Below are 15,501 nucleotides of genomic sequence, written 5' to 3' on the forward strand. Positions count from 1 at the left end.
TATATCACATCTAATTTTGAGAAAGAATCGTTATTAAAAATCGTGAATCGATTTTTAATCGAATCTTGACAACCAAGAATCTATATGAATCGAATCGTGAGGTACCAAAAGATTCCCACCCCTAATGCAATACTACTCTATAGGTACTCAAGATTAATATGAGATTGGCAGAAACTACTTGTGTTACGTCTGCTGTAACATTGTCTAGATTATTCTAGAACATACCCAACATTCTCCTTGACAGCATCTGTTTAAATAAGTCAACAGACTTCAGTAATATGATCTAATAATCTTACCACAGCCCATCAACCTCCAGCTCCACACATTGACATACATGTGGCCAAATCCTGAGTAAACAACACTAATGCAGTAACTGACTCATGGACCACAGCTATTCTCATCCAACATAACAAACAAACATACTCAGCATCATTCATGTAGAATACATTTCTATGTAAATTGTTTGTGAACCATTCGAATTTTTAAAACTACAATAACATTGTAAAAAACAAGGAAGTCATTTGTACAACCATTTTTACATAAAGGTCACATGTGCTGCTTAATATTTGCGAAATGTTATGTACATGAAATGTACGAAAGAACGGACAACCGGAAACAACTATGTCACTCAAGTGTGTTTCACATATTACATAATGAATAATAAGTTTTCGTTTAATCACAGATATTAAAGATGGAAAGGTTTATTCGTTTCACCCTCTGTCAGGTCCAAAGTTCACCCATATCAAACTAAATGGCCTGCAAATGATTAATCCCACTGTCAAACATGCCCGCCTTGTATTGACTCGCTCTATGCTCAATGACCACAGATGACGCAAAACAAAAACAAACAACATGTGTCCATCAGTCATTCAACGTTGCTCTGTGCACAGGTCGAGTATTTCAGGTACTGTATATAAGCAAATATCAGTAAGAGCACACAGAAATAATTCTTCATTTTTGTAATTCGGCATTGTGCCACTAGTAGCAGAGAAATGACACACTTTAGGTAACAACTGTGTAAAATGGATGCTGTGGAAGCATCTGCCAGATGGCAGTGGGACAGACTGAGTTGGATCAAACTGGGATTGAAAACCTAATTTAAATTGAGTCTTTAAACTCTGAAAAGCCCGATTCTAAAGCCCATTTCACATGTCTGATGGTAAAGCTATCGCTCTGTGATCTCTTTACTGTATTTACTGTACAGTTTTCAGGCGATTCCATTATTCCCCTTATCAGTGCAGTGAAACATCTGGCTATTGAAGACTCATGTCTTTGACACAGCGATTCATTAGATCCTCCTGTCAATCTTTTTTCTAACCTTCACAGGAAATGCCCTCTGTAGGATTAAGCCGTACCACATGGCTAAATATTTCAAGGTATCCTGAAGGGAAGAGGTATTTCACATCAGCTAGGCAATGGGGAACCTCAAATGTCAGTACTTGGTCCTCTCTTCTTCTCTATTGCCCGGTTTCACAGACGAACTTAAGCCTAGTCCCAGACTAAAATGCAATGTTGAGCTGTCGTAACTGAAAATAACATGCAGTGATCTATCTTAAAATATGTTAGTGCCATTGATATGTCTCAATATGCACAACAGTGATGTTTTCAATATGGTATTTTTAAAGAAGCTACTCAAATGTACTTATTTAATTAAGGCCTAGTCCTGCCTTAAGATAAGCCGTGTCTGTGAAACCGGCCTATTTATACCACTACATAACACCTCTTTCCTTCTATTTTGTAACTTTTTATTGTAGCATTTATTTTTGCTCTGTCTGCAGAACAAAAGTGTTGTTGTTTTTGCATTTAGGAAATGTATACAATGTGTACAGTACAATGTGTACAGTACTATACTACAGCATATGTGGCTGTAAATGTGTTCACAATCCTAATGTACAATCACACTGACCTTTTGTGTTTCAGTTTTGGTCAGCTCATTAAGCAGGGTGGGGATGCAAGTCTATTTTAGGTTGATGGAGTTTGTCATTTCCAGTTGAGCCTTTCTGGGGGAAAGGGCTTTGCTCATTGTCAGAAGAAGTTTGTGAACTCTGTGAAGAATGGAAAAGGAAACCGAATGCAGCAGTGTTGTAGCTGCGTTAGAAACCCCAAGAGGCAAATCTCCCCTTCACCTGCCCTTTCTCTTACAAGCCACCCTAAGCAACTGACCTGCCCATGTGAAGGGGGACCAGCCCAGAGTCACAAAAGAATAGCCAGACTCCATCGCAAACCCCGCCCTGGCAGACAGGGAACACATAACCACCCTGAACACCTTCAAAGGGACTTACACCCACCCACCACCATCTAAACAGTCTGTGTTTACATGCTAGCAGTCATATGTTTTAGGCCACACCCAACAAAGCCTGGCATTTGTTTAATGAAGATACAATGAAACATGATCTCTAAACCAGGGCTCGACATTAATGCTTGTCCGGGACAAGTGAATGTTGTGTATGGGCAAGTGAGAGAGAATTTTACTTGCCCGACCGGCCAAGTAACTAGAAAAAAAACAGTGCGACATATATGTAGAATAATAAGAATAATAAGAATATGTGCATTAGACAGAGCTGCGTGTTTGTCGTGGTTGTGCTTGTTTGTGTGTGACAATAATCAATGCTGCTGACCAACTTTATGGAGATGCAGATTTCATTTTCCAACAGGACTTGGCACCTGCACACAGTGCCAAAGCTACCAGTACCTGGTTTAAGGACCATGGTATCCCTGTTCTTAATTGGCCAGCAAACTCGCCTGACCTTAACCCATAGAAAATCTATGGGGTATTGTGAAGAGGAAGATGCGATATGCCAGACCCAACAATGCAGAAGAGCTGAAGGCCACTATCAGAGCAACCTGGGCTCTCATAACACCTGAGCAGTGCCACAGACTGATCGACTCCATGCCACGCCGCATTGCTGCAGTAATTCAGGCAAAAGGAGCCCCAACTAAGTATTGAGTGCTGTACATGCTCATACTTTTCATGTTCATACTTTTCAGGTGGCCAAGATTTCTAAAAATCCTTTCTTTGTATTGGTCTTAAGTAATATTCTAATTTTCTGAGATACTGAATTTGGGATTTTCATTAGTTGTCAGTTAAAATCATCAAATTAAAAGAAATAAACATTTGAAATATATCAGTCTGTGTGTAATGAATGAATATAATATACACATTTCACTTTTTGAATGGAATTAGTGAAATAAATCAACTTTTTGATGATATTCTAATTATATGACCAGCACCTGTATATTCATAAATGTTTCTTGTGGATTTCTGCATGTGTTTTTAATTTATTTTAATAACTAACTATTTTGCATAGGAACTGTGCTGGCAAAATATAAACATAAGCAACACTAGTAAAGTCAGTGTTTATGTCTAATGCATGTATTACACAAGTGATCTCTTATTAAATTATTGCACATTTAAATGATTTCAATAGCCTATTATTATATACTTTGCAAACTGCATGAGACTTTTTAGCAAAAAACAACAACCTGTAAACCTTATTGCATACCCGATTGACCCAAAATTGTTAATGAATTATAAATACATAACTTTACAGAAATGCTGTCAGGAAATAATTAAATTAGTGTTTCTCATAACTTGTCCCTAACTACAATATAAGTTATTTCTTATTATATATATGATCAAAACTAGCATAAATACACGTTATGGGGTAATTTGGCTATTAACATGCAACATTAATTTAACTCCGCTCAGATGAACGAAATGACTCGAAAAAAGATTCGTTCATTTTGCTGAACGAGATTCAAACATCCGAATCGCAAAAATACTCGAACTCCCCATCACTAGAACACATGAACTTCATCTCCAGAGTTGCTCTGAGAGTTTATTTTACGATCGTTTTACTGTTTGAGTGAAGCTATCTGCAAACAAGCGTCTTCCCGAAGACCAGTCAAAATAAAAGTCCAGTTAAATTGAACGCTAAAAATACTGTAGTGTACTATAGTATTTGCTATTGAAAATTGAAGTGCCCTTGTAGTAAATTGATAAACACTGTATACTATAGTAAAGTTCAAAAACAATATAGTAAGAATTTTACTGCAGTTTACTAGTAAATACTATAGTATCCTACAGTAATTTATGTGGACAAATATACCACTATTGTATAGTAAAAAAGGAAAAACACAGAACTTAGAAATATTAAAACAAATTTAGGTAATCTAAAAATGATATGGCCCTGACCTGACCAATCTAAATCCGAAACAATTATATTGATTATATTATATTATAATTCAAATGAAATATATTTTTTTAATCTTTGGACAAGTTATCACAAATTTACTTGTCCGAAGGACAACCACATGACAACGCTTAATGTCAAGCCCTGTCTAAACGATTGGTTGGTTTTCACAATCACAACAATGTTTTGGTACAGAAATAAAATATCTTGGACAGAGTGTTACAGACGTTTTAGGCTAAACTAACGTTTTACCAAAAAAGGGGCTTCAAAAATGTCCATTTTAGGCTTTTTTAACGCTGGGTTTCATTACTTGGATCAAATCAAAATTCGATTCCACCCCTCTCACCTGCCCTGAAATCGATCCCAACTGTACCAGAGTGAAAACTACAGTATTTCTATATATATTCAAATATACTATTAGATTTATTTCTATTGTGGTTAATGAACTGCACTCAATTCAGAGAGAAGCAGTTACATTTTATTACAAGACCTGCGACTGGGAATATGTAAACCTATAAATTACACATCATCAACAGTGGTTTGTAAATGCAAGCAAATTAGCCCAGACTGCGTTCATGACATGTAATTTATAAACCGTATCCACGAACACTCTTTTACTCAGGTTCTTTTCCACAGTTCAGGAAACTGCTTTCACACTATTTAAACAAACTAAAATCCAAATGTCAAATAGACTCGGGTTCACACCGAGCAACAATCAAGGAGGAACATGCTGTATACAAACACTTTAAACCGAGATCTTACAGCAAAGCTCTTCACACGCAAAAAAGCTGCTTTGACCCCACCACAAAGAACTTCTTCAAACAAATGAAATGAAAATGACATCAATACAAGAACAAAAGCAAAAGTATTTCCTTCGTCGAGATTGTAAAGTCAGACATAATTTATAAAGGCAGGTTCAGCACAGTGTTAATTTTGACAGCAAATTTTGATTTAGTTTTAGTCATAGTCTTTTGACGAAAATGCAATTTAGTTTTAGTCACATTTTAGTCAACCCCATCATTTTAGTTTTAGTCTAGTTTTAGTCGACGAAATATGAAAAACGTTTTAGTCGAATAAATATACATTATATTTAGTCTACTAAAATCTAAATGGTTTAAATCATTTACTTGGTGTAATTAAATGTCCCATACAAAGATTCAATTGTTTCGACATAATTTACTTCACTTTAGAATGAAATTAAACCAGGTCATTACCTTTATTTTTCAGAAAATTCCAGTAACTAGATATGCATTGTTGGAACGCAGAGTATTAGACCATGAACGACATGTTCCAGTTCGTTCAATCCCATTTGACTCAATTGACTCGTTAAGTAGGGCGTGTTCATTCAGTTCATTCAACCAATGAAACGCTCTGACAGGGCTCACACTCAAATGCTATTGGCTCATGGCATGCCTCTTTGAAGAAAGAGCGCACTGTCTTTGCTTGATACAGCAATGAATGAGAATAGCTTTCAAAAAGACATATTATATAAATTGTATTACATTTCTTTAGTCATGCAAACATGTTACATATTTGGTTGGAATGTACAATTCGACTCACTTCATCACTTCTATAATCAGTAGAGGACAGCGCTGGTTTCTTTTGGCTGACTCTATGTTGCATTTCACGTTATGCAGCAGCTCGTGTTAAGTTAACATTGGCATATAAAAACCTTTGAGCTTGCCTTCGTAATGTGTTTCGGGGTGACTCGCCTGCAGTCGCGCTTCAAGTTTGCGGCGTTTTACCGGCGATCGTGAAGGAAAATAAGACGCTTTGTAAACCTCGTGGAGACACAGAATACATGTGTGTGCTTGCCCTTCTCCCAGAGACTTCTCTCTGCCGTTTATATGAGATAAGCACATGCGCGCAAACTGATGTCCACAAGGTGGGACAAGAATATTTTCGTCTCGTTTTTATTAGTTGACGAAAATGTCAGTATATTTTTATTACAGTTTTCGTTATTATGCATTCATTTTTATTTAGTTATCGTCTCGTTTTCGTCAGTGAAAACATGTCGTTAACGAATACTTTTCGTCATAGTTTTCGTTAACGAAATTAACACTGGTTCAGCATCAGTTGTGTTTGTTGTTGATGGGGAATCGAGAGGGAGAAACGCTGTACCTAGATCAGTGCATACAGACCGGATGAGGAACAATCAGAGGAAACCACTCTCAGCTTTCTGGAGTCTCCGTGCTGGCACAGGCACCACAACCACATTCCCACAGACTACACATACAAGCAGGTCTGTTTATATAAATGATATTCGTGTAACTTGATTTCAATTATGAAATAGATTTGACAAAAAGCGGCCTTACATATATTGTTATATATATTGTTGTTATCCATATAATGGAATGATATTGTTAGGTGGTTTTACTGAACCAATCACTGACCTATAGTCCAAATCAAGTTAGTCAGTGTACATGAGGCTGACCATTGTTCTGTTGGTAGTGTTTTACATTTTACATAGTGTAAGAAATTTAGTTTAGTAAAAGTAGTTTATTATTATGCTCATTGGTATTTAATTAATTAAACATATTTTTCTGTGTTCTTTTAGTGTAAACATTTTTTTCCCCTACATTCTTATTGTGTTTTAGGTCTTACATTACATATTTTTTGTCTGCTTGGCGAGACAAAAAAGATTTTTAAAAATAATTGAATACGAACAGTTTATCTAATACTTTGTGTAGTGAATAGAGTAAATGCCAGCCACGGGTGATGAACCCTGAGTCACAGTAAATTTAACCCAACACAAAACCACTTCCATGTCAGGAATTGCCTAAGAGAAAGCTTATATAAGCTCAGTCATCTGTGGACGGTTGAAAAACAGCCCCAGTATCTTTACAGACGTCTGAGAAAGGCTTTTTAAAAGGAAAACTGTGAGTAGATTGTCATGTGGTGGACTTTGTATGAAAAACAATTTGCTCTACCTGGCTTTTAAGGCATTGCGAGGATAAAGATATTTGGGTGGTTCCTACAGCACTGATAAAACGTTGCTAATGTGTTTTGACCGGATGCAAGACAGTCACAAACAAGCTCATAGGGTGTTGCTAGGGCATTTCTAAGGTGTTTTGTAGTGAGGATAAGGAATTGCTACTATAATGGGATACTAGGGCATTGCTAGGTTGTCAAGATGTTCTGAGCGATTCCTGGAGAGTTACTAAGCTACATTGCTAAGCAGTTGATAAGGTGTTCTAAATGGTTGCTAGGGTGTTGCTAAGCAGAGATTGTTGAAACCTAGAGACTTTAGAGTATCACAGTGTCAGTAAACATCCTTCTGCCGTGTGACTCAGCTGTATCGAAAACCTTCTTGCCCTCAAAGACGAGATTCTCTACCTACCTACCTGCCATCCGAGCGGACTGCAGTGTACCACACTACATCACCACACACTGAGGGCAGTTGGTTTACAGGTGTCGCAGAGACGAACCAGAGACTACGAGGCCTAAAGGCATTCTGGGTAAACTGGTTATCCTGACGACATGAGAATAAAAGGGGGTCCAAGCTGTAAACAAGCTTGAGTCACCATGGGGAGCCCAAGTGTTCTGGAGTCTGGCCATTTTCCTCTTGAGTAATGTGCAAATAATTATCGTGGCTGCAGTGCACACACACAAAAAAGACACTGCGGTTACGACCATCTGAACGACACAGGAAAGAAATACATGAGAAAAATATGACAGGCTCTTTCTCAGACAACTGGACTTCATCTGGACTGTGAACAAAATATAGTCCTTTAACTCACAACACAGAGAGGATCTGTTCATCCGGAGAACGCCTTAAATCACATTGATCTAAATGATGTTCCTGAGAAGAGCTGGCACTCTGTGTAATTGCTGGTGGCGTGAAATTGTGTGTTAAAGTTGTTTACTCAAGATCAAGGCTGAATAGAGTTGTTTGTCTTTCTCTGTGAGAACACTGCAGGTGCATCCCAATACGCCGAACAACAAAGCTCTATACGTGCTGTTTCGTAGTATGGATGTGCTGATATAGACTTTTTGGTCGATAGAGATGTAAACAACAGGAGAAACATTGTGCAACTCAATTCACGCAGTAAATTAATAAATTGTTGGTTTTTTGTATCTTTTTCTCATACTATGCCTTAGGGCAGTGCAGGGCTCTAGACTGCGACCAAAATGCGATTGTTTTTTCATAATGTTCGAGGAAAAATTTCACAGGAGTGCGTAATAGGAATTTTTGCCCTGCCAAAGATTTATTTAACATTTAATGTGATTTATGAGTGGTGAACGACGCGCTTGTGATAATTGCAGGAAAGAGCGAGCAGAGAGCTCGTGCACTCCCTATGTCTCCAAACTAAAGTGTGTGTTTGACTCCATATGCTTTTAAAATGCTCTCATGGAACATTGATGTCATATTCCGATCGTTCTCCGCAGCGATTAATGAAGCCGAACACATCGGTTTCTCTCCTTCACACGTTAATCAAAAGCAAGGTCGGAAGTCAGAATCAATGTTTCACGTGGCGCATTTTGAGAATATTTTTACCTGAATGACAGCTGGGTGTGAATGTGCTCAAATTAAAACATGTTTTTTCTTCCCTGACAAGTGTTCCGCACATGCAGCCGACATAAAGGAAAAATCCTATCCAATGTTAACTACTATCTTTTGCGATGTCCTAACAGCTGTGAAAAGCAAACAGCGCGTCAATGTCCGCTAATGTCCGATTCGCGACGCAATGACTCATTTGAACTGATTCATTTTGTGGAAACAACTCATATGTCAAACACTGAACTCACGAGACTCACTGTCTACACATCAAATCAGTCACTCAAAAACAATTCAGAAGAACACAAGCGTGCTTAGACCCATTTAGCAAGAGTGGTTTGTAAGATTTAGTATTTAAAGTTTATTTATGACAATGTGTAGTAAAGTTCATATGTAATAATTTAGTTCTGAGTTACTTTTGAGTTTTGAGCTAGCTAATTTAATTTAATTTTATGTGGTAAAAATAAAGAAGGCCAGTGGCAAAAATACAGCTTTTTGCAAGGAGGGCAATAAAGGAGGATTGTGAAGAGTGACAGGTTATATTTGTGTCAGATCATTTCATAGCAAATATATCACTTGAATATAAAACTAAATAATTGCAACTGTATAAAATAACAAATACAACGTTTCTTTGCATTTATTGGGCTCGCAAGTGTAAAAGTGCAAATATAAAGCGGTCTATATCCAACTATTTCAAAAGACAGAGTGAGAAATTAACAGCACGATTCATCAACTGAGGTCATTATGCAAGGTCATTATGATTATCATAAAAAAGGGTGCGACCAAATTGTAAGTTGGTGCGACCAACTGAGAAAGTGGGTCGCACCAGTGCGACCAATGGGAAAAATGAGTCAAAATATCGATTCTGCAGCACTTTTGAAATTAGCCAATTATTACGCAAAAATATTATGTAACAATTATTAGTGGTTTAAGGATCTGATCGGAGTTTATCCGTGTTCCGTACAGATCGCATCGCCCCTCATGATTCTATATGCATGTGTGCCGCGGATTAATTGCAAAGTTTCACCATCATGCAGAGCGCGCTCTCTCACCTTCTCTCTGCATCCGTGAGCGCAGTATACATGAAAGCGCATTCTCATATCATTCACTTAAATGGTTGCGTTTGTAGGCACTAATTCAACACACACATGACGCTGCGCTGCTTCTGTCTCATCCAATATAAAACTATTGCACGCGATTAAAATCAATGAAACTTGAAAATGATGCAGTGACGAGCCGCTCGCTCATAATACATGAAAAGTAAGATGTATAAGAGTAATTACACGACAGTAAATGTGCGTGTAATAGAACGTGAAGAGCAAAAGACCTGCTTAAATCTTACAGCACCATTACATTTACAATATTATATCTAGAAATCTGAAATCTAGAAAGAAATACGCCATCTATTTCAAATTCAACACTTTCTTGTTTAATTAAATCTATTTACTCTGACTGCATGTCTATGCATATATTTATATTTATTCGTTATACATATAGGCCCGGTTTCACAGACAAGGCCAGGACTATGCCTTAGTTAAATTAGGATATTTAAGTCACTTTCGATGACTTAAAATGCCTTGGATAAAAATACTGCTGGTGTGCATCTTGAGACAAAACAATGGCAACGACATATATTAAAATATGTCAGGGCTATTTATTTTCAGTTAAGACAGCTCAAACTTTTATTTTAGTCTGGGACTAGTCTTAAGCCTTGTGTGTGAAACCGGGCAATAGTCTGTTTGTAAAACACATGCACACATATGATGTAGCCTAGAAACCCTGTTTTAGAAACAAGGGTCTCTGTATAAGGACTTGATCTTTTGCAACTTTACACTCATTCTCAAAACTACTTTATGCATTGATTTGTCAGATTAACTGATAACTGATTTTGCTCTAAATCTGTCATATGATAAATGTATTAAAAAAATAACCCTTATCAAGATGTGTATTGTATCGTATCGTATTTAATAATCTATTCCCTTGAAAAAGTAAAGTAAGGGATTACTCTAATTTTTTCTGTAATTTAATTACAGTTACTTCTGATGTAATTAAACTAAATACTTTGTGTAATATAAGTGTGTGCATTGACATCAAAATTCAAAATCCACACTTTAATGTATAATTCTCACATTTGTAATACTTAGTTAATACTCAAAGTAGTATTGTTAACTAAGTAGTTTTATAATATTTATTTGAATGAATTAAAAGAGCCCTTTCATGTCTATCCTTGAATCACTTAACTAATCAAGGTTGATACAGGACATAGAAAGTAATTAGTAATAAGTAATCAAATACTTTTTGAAGAGAGTAACTTGTACAGTAATCTGATTACATTATTGAATACATAATTAGTAACTAGTAATTAATTACTTTTTCAGAGGAACTTGCCCAACACTGTTGGCGATACACATCCCTACTATGCCTATGGTTTCAAATTAATAAAAAATTAGGTAGTCAATCAATGTAATGCAAATGTAAATAAGAAAAACATGTTTCACATCGACACTGCCCTTCATTAATTCATACTAGGGTAGGGATGTAACAATATCAAAATCTCACTGTAGGATAATACCTCAGCATAACTCTCGCGGTACGATAGGGTTGAGCTGATAGACGATGACATCGTCCATCGCCGATGGCTGACAGCCATCATTATGACAGTCCACAGTATGACATTCTGCGCATGTGTCCAGCTCGTCCATTCATGCTTATCTGCAGTTGGGTATGATTTGGAAGCTGCGCAACGCGTGTGTGCGCGAGACGGAGACGGACTTAGAAAGTGAACGCAAACAGTGAATCGTAGTAATGCGCTCATGTTGTGTGTGTGTAAACTTGTCAATGACGACCTGAACTGACGCGCAATGGCAGCGGGAAACATCAGTGCCGCGTGACCCGCGCAGTTGACTAATCACACACACACAGCCTACACTGGTGGGCTCACGATCTACTCATCTTTCCACATGTGACATAACAACTGGAAGAAATTCCAAAATTGCAGGTCATACATGTGCGAGTACTTGTGAAAAAATCTTGAAAACTGGTCACAAAATGTGTTTTGGTCGCATTCTGGAGCACAAATTGTTTTTAATGTTTTGGCAGATGGCCATCTAGCAAACTGATATACCCCAACGCCCGCCTCGCCCCGCCAATCGATGTCATCATCCATCGCAATGTTTCGCTGTAGGCATCGTCCGATGCCAATTTGGTAGACATCGCCCAACCCTACGGTACGATATTTATTGCAATATTTAAGATGGCTTGGAAATGTGCCATAAGAATCCTCTTTTCTTTATCCTCTGATCATAACTGTTGCTTAGAGGTATGAGTTGTATGAGATGGGTCAAATGAAACAAAAATCCCTTTTATAAAATAAAATAATTGCACCAGATGGACCTTGACAAAGGAAACATCTATTGTTTTTTCTAACATTATGGAAGACCTATTGTTTCACACAGTTATGTGACCACGATAATATTGAGACAATTTTATTGTTAATAATATTGTTACATCCCAAATTCATACAGTGGGTGACGGAGTGTACAGTATGTACTGTAGTTTAAGCACATATGTATCATCATGACACAAGGAACCTTGTGATGTTAAATGATGAAAGCACTAGTTATGTGAACTGCCAAGTGCACTACAGTGTGTGGGTATGTGTGTTTCACAGTTGTCATAGCACTGCCATTTAACTGCTGTTCCACTGACTACAATTGAAACCTGAGGAATACAATCACATCAATGTCAGATGAACATTACATGTACATGGAGGGATGGTATTAGATGGTAACACCGCGGTACTGTGATTAGCCTATCATTTTCATTTGCCATGTATTTACATTGTACTTCAAACGTATGTCTTCATGTGAACTTCATGGTACTTTACCATGGTTTTTAGGGCTGTGCAAAAATATCGATACATTTAACTATCGCAATATTTTTTTTTTCAATAGTGTATCGATAGTGATACCTCTACTATCGATAATTAAAAAAAAAACATGTCACATACATACGGCCAAAAGTAAGTGGAAGCAAACATGGCGAAAAATATAAGAACGCTTGGAGCTCTCAGAGCTGATGTGTGGGTGTGCTTTGGTTTTCAAAATAAGTAATGGAGTAATGAGTTATATAAAATAATGCTGTTTGTAGGCTTCGCAAGTCATGACACAAGTCACTTGGCTACTTCAGTGCATTAGACAAAAAGTTTATTAAGAAAAGTCACAATGACATTTATTGTGCTTTCATGGATGTGACACCAGCACATTTACAGCATGGGTGAAGCAGGGGTTGTATAGGCTGCCCATGTTCATTGTTTTAACTGTAATGCACCACAACAGCCAAGTGACTTGCGTGAGCCACCTTATTCCCCTGTGCTACCCACTTGAGGGGCGCAGTCCACAGTTTGAGAACCCAAACCTCTGATCTAAAGGTCCATGCATTCGCACATCATGGCCACTGCAGAGGTAAGGGATGTTTTTACATTTATCCTTACAGAAAACCCCAGGTGGTGCACAGCATGTTGTATTTCTAGCTCTACTTTTTACATTTTCTATTTAAAGTATTGCAATATATCGCAAATGTGTATCGTATCGAAATACATACCAATATATTGTATCGTGACCCATCTATCGTGATATGTATCGTATCGGGAGGCACTTGCCAATACACAGCCCTAATGGTTTTACCATGGTTTTTGTGTGTGTGTTTTAGCTCAGCAGCTATACCAAAAAGTACTGCAGTATAACCACAGTAAAGAATGAGATGGTACTAAATGACTACCATTACATCAGAATTACCATGTCTCAGAGGTACTATGGTACAGTATGGTAATATCATGGCACTTTTATTTTTGTTGCCAAACAGACAACTTAAAGTTATACTTGAAATAAAAAAACAGACTCAAAATCTGTTTGGTTATACGCATTCTTCCAAACATCTTTCCCTGTGTTCATCAGAACAAAGACATTTATACAGACTTGGAACAACTCGAGGGTGAGTAAACGATGACATAATTTTCATTTTTGGGTGAAGTATCCCTTTAAGTGTAAACTGTTCACACTTTTCTAATGTTAAAGATCATCATCTTCATTCACTGTGGTAAAGTTATTTAAAAACTACCATGAATTTACCATAGTACTGAACGTTAACCCCGGCTGGACTACAGTATTTTGTACAGTATATAATAATTAGTAGAATTATTAGTCGAGTATTTTGTAGTTAAACACAAATTCGCCATCGTCTCACTATGGGAAACATAGTTTAAGCTTGGTTTAAACATGATATTGTAATCCATCTGACACAAACATCTGCTACTATCACTACAGTAAAACATTTTGCTGAGGGTGCCAGTATCTCACCGTTTCCGAGCTCACGGGTGATCTGAGTTTCTCTTCTGCAGGGATGTGGACGGGAATGATCTGCACGTTCCTCTCGGGTACCGGCGGGGGTGGTGGAGAGTCTCTCGGTTCGCCGTTTCCCATCATCTCCTCGTCAATCTCGGGCTCATCAAACTCAGGCACCGGAACACCTTCCGTGACAAACTCCTTCACACACTTCAAGCCGTATTTCTTCAGCAGCTGATCCGTGTCCATATCCACCACTATGAGCTCCAGGTTACCGGCGGTCGCGCGTATTCGTGCCACGACCTGCTGGTGGTTGTCGGTCTCCACGCGCTCTCCGTTGACGAACACGAGCCTGTCGCCCGCGCGCAGACCGGACAGCTCGGAAGGGGAATCGGGCTCGACCAGACGGATAAACTGGCCGACTTTGCCCTTTTCCCCGTGGAGGTGGAAGCCGTAGCCGTTCTCGCCCTTTTCCAGGACACACAGTCTGGGTCGCAAAGTCTGGCCGAACATCGCGCGCGTTTGATTTAAAGCGACAGAAATCTAATCAACAAGTAAACTTTCACTTCTTCAGTCCTTCACTCAGATTCTCACGGATGACGCATGTTAACCCGCACAGCTTCAGTGATAGAAGTGATTTTGTGCTTGTTTTAGTGTGAGGGCAAAGTTGAGTTCTAGTGTTTGTTCAGTCAACATCCAGGATGATCCAGCCCACAGAGGAGTGACTCCTCCTCCTCTTCTCACAGTTCAAGTTCAGTAGCTGCACACAGGTCACCAATGACACCCCAATCATTCAATCTTCTCCACTTTCGCAAGTTTTTTTTTTATGTGTGTGTGCAATTTTCACTTCTGCTATTCACGGCACATTTAGGAGATCAATGAAGTTGTTGTTTAAGGGATGTAGTTTTTCGAAAAATTAAATACTCACCCTCATATCGTTCCACACCCATAAAAACTTTGTTTATCTTCGGAACACAAATAAAGACATTTTGGATGAAATCCGAGAGGTTCTGTCATCTACCACCACACAGCTGTGTTGTAAGCAAATACTTTTTGTGCGCAGAAAACGCCTTTTTTATTGACAGTAATATCAAAACATATAGACATAAACACACACTAGGGGGAGTTTACAAAAAGATATGAAAGAAATTACAAAGTTTTAAAGTTTTCAGTGCCTTATGTTGCAAAGAAAATCGAAATGAATCAACATAACGTTCAAATTTCTTACAGAAAATGTACATCTGTGTATATGAAATTTTGGACAAAGGGATCAAATTAATCATATAAATACAATTGCTAGTATGGCCAATTCTTTCATGATTTTTCAAAACACCAAAAAGTATTTCCAAAATAAAACAAAATCTCTATCAACATTCTTAATAATAAAATCATAAACATTTTCCCAAAAAGGTTTCACAAATGGGCAGTACCAGTATAAATGAACCCCAGTTTCTAAGCAATTATTACA

At 37.8% G+C, this 15,501-nt stretch overlaps 1 protein-coding gene across 1 annotated transcript in view; it reads right to left on the reverse strand.

The window, feature by feature from the left end:
* The window catches only part of nherf1b (NHERF family PDZ scaffold protein 1b), a 33,488-nt gene extending 18,740 nt beyond the window's left edge, over nucleotides 1–14,748 (reverse strand). The window contains exon 1 of the mRNA XM_057346696.1: nucleotides 14,049–14,748. Coding sequence (XP_057202679.1) covers nucleotides 14,049–14,546 — 498 coding nt within the window. The 5' untranslated portion in view covers nucleotides 14,547–14,748. The remainder of the gene's footprint in view (nucleotides 1–14,048) is intronic.
* Between the last annotated feature and the right edge of the window lie 753 nt (nucleotides 14,749–15,501).

This window comes from Triplophysa rosa, linkage group LG11, assembly GCF_024868665.1.
Source record: "Triplophysa rosa linkage group LG11, Trosa_1v2, whole genome shotgun sequence".
NCBI classification, from domain to species: domain Eukaryota; kingdom Metazoa; phylum Chordata; class Actinopteri; order Cypriniformes; family Nemacheilidae; genus Triplophysa; species Triplophysa rosa.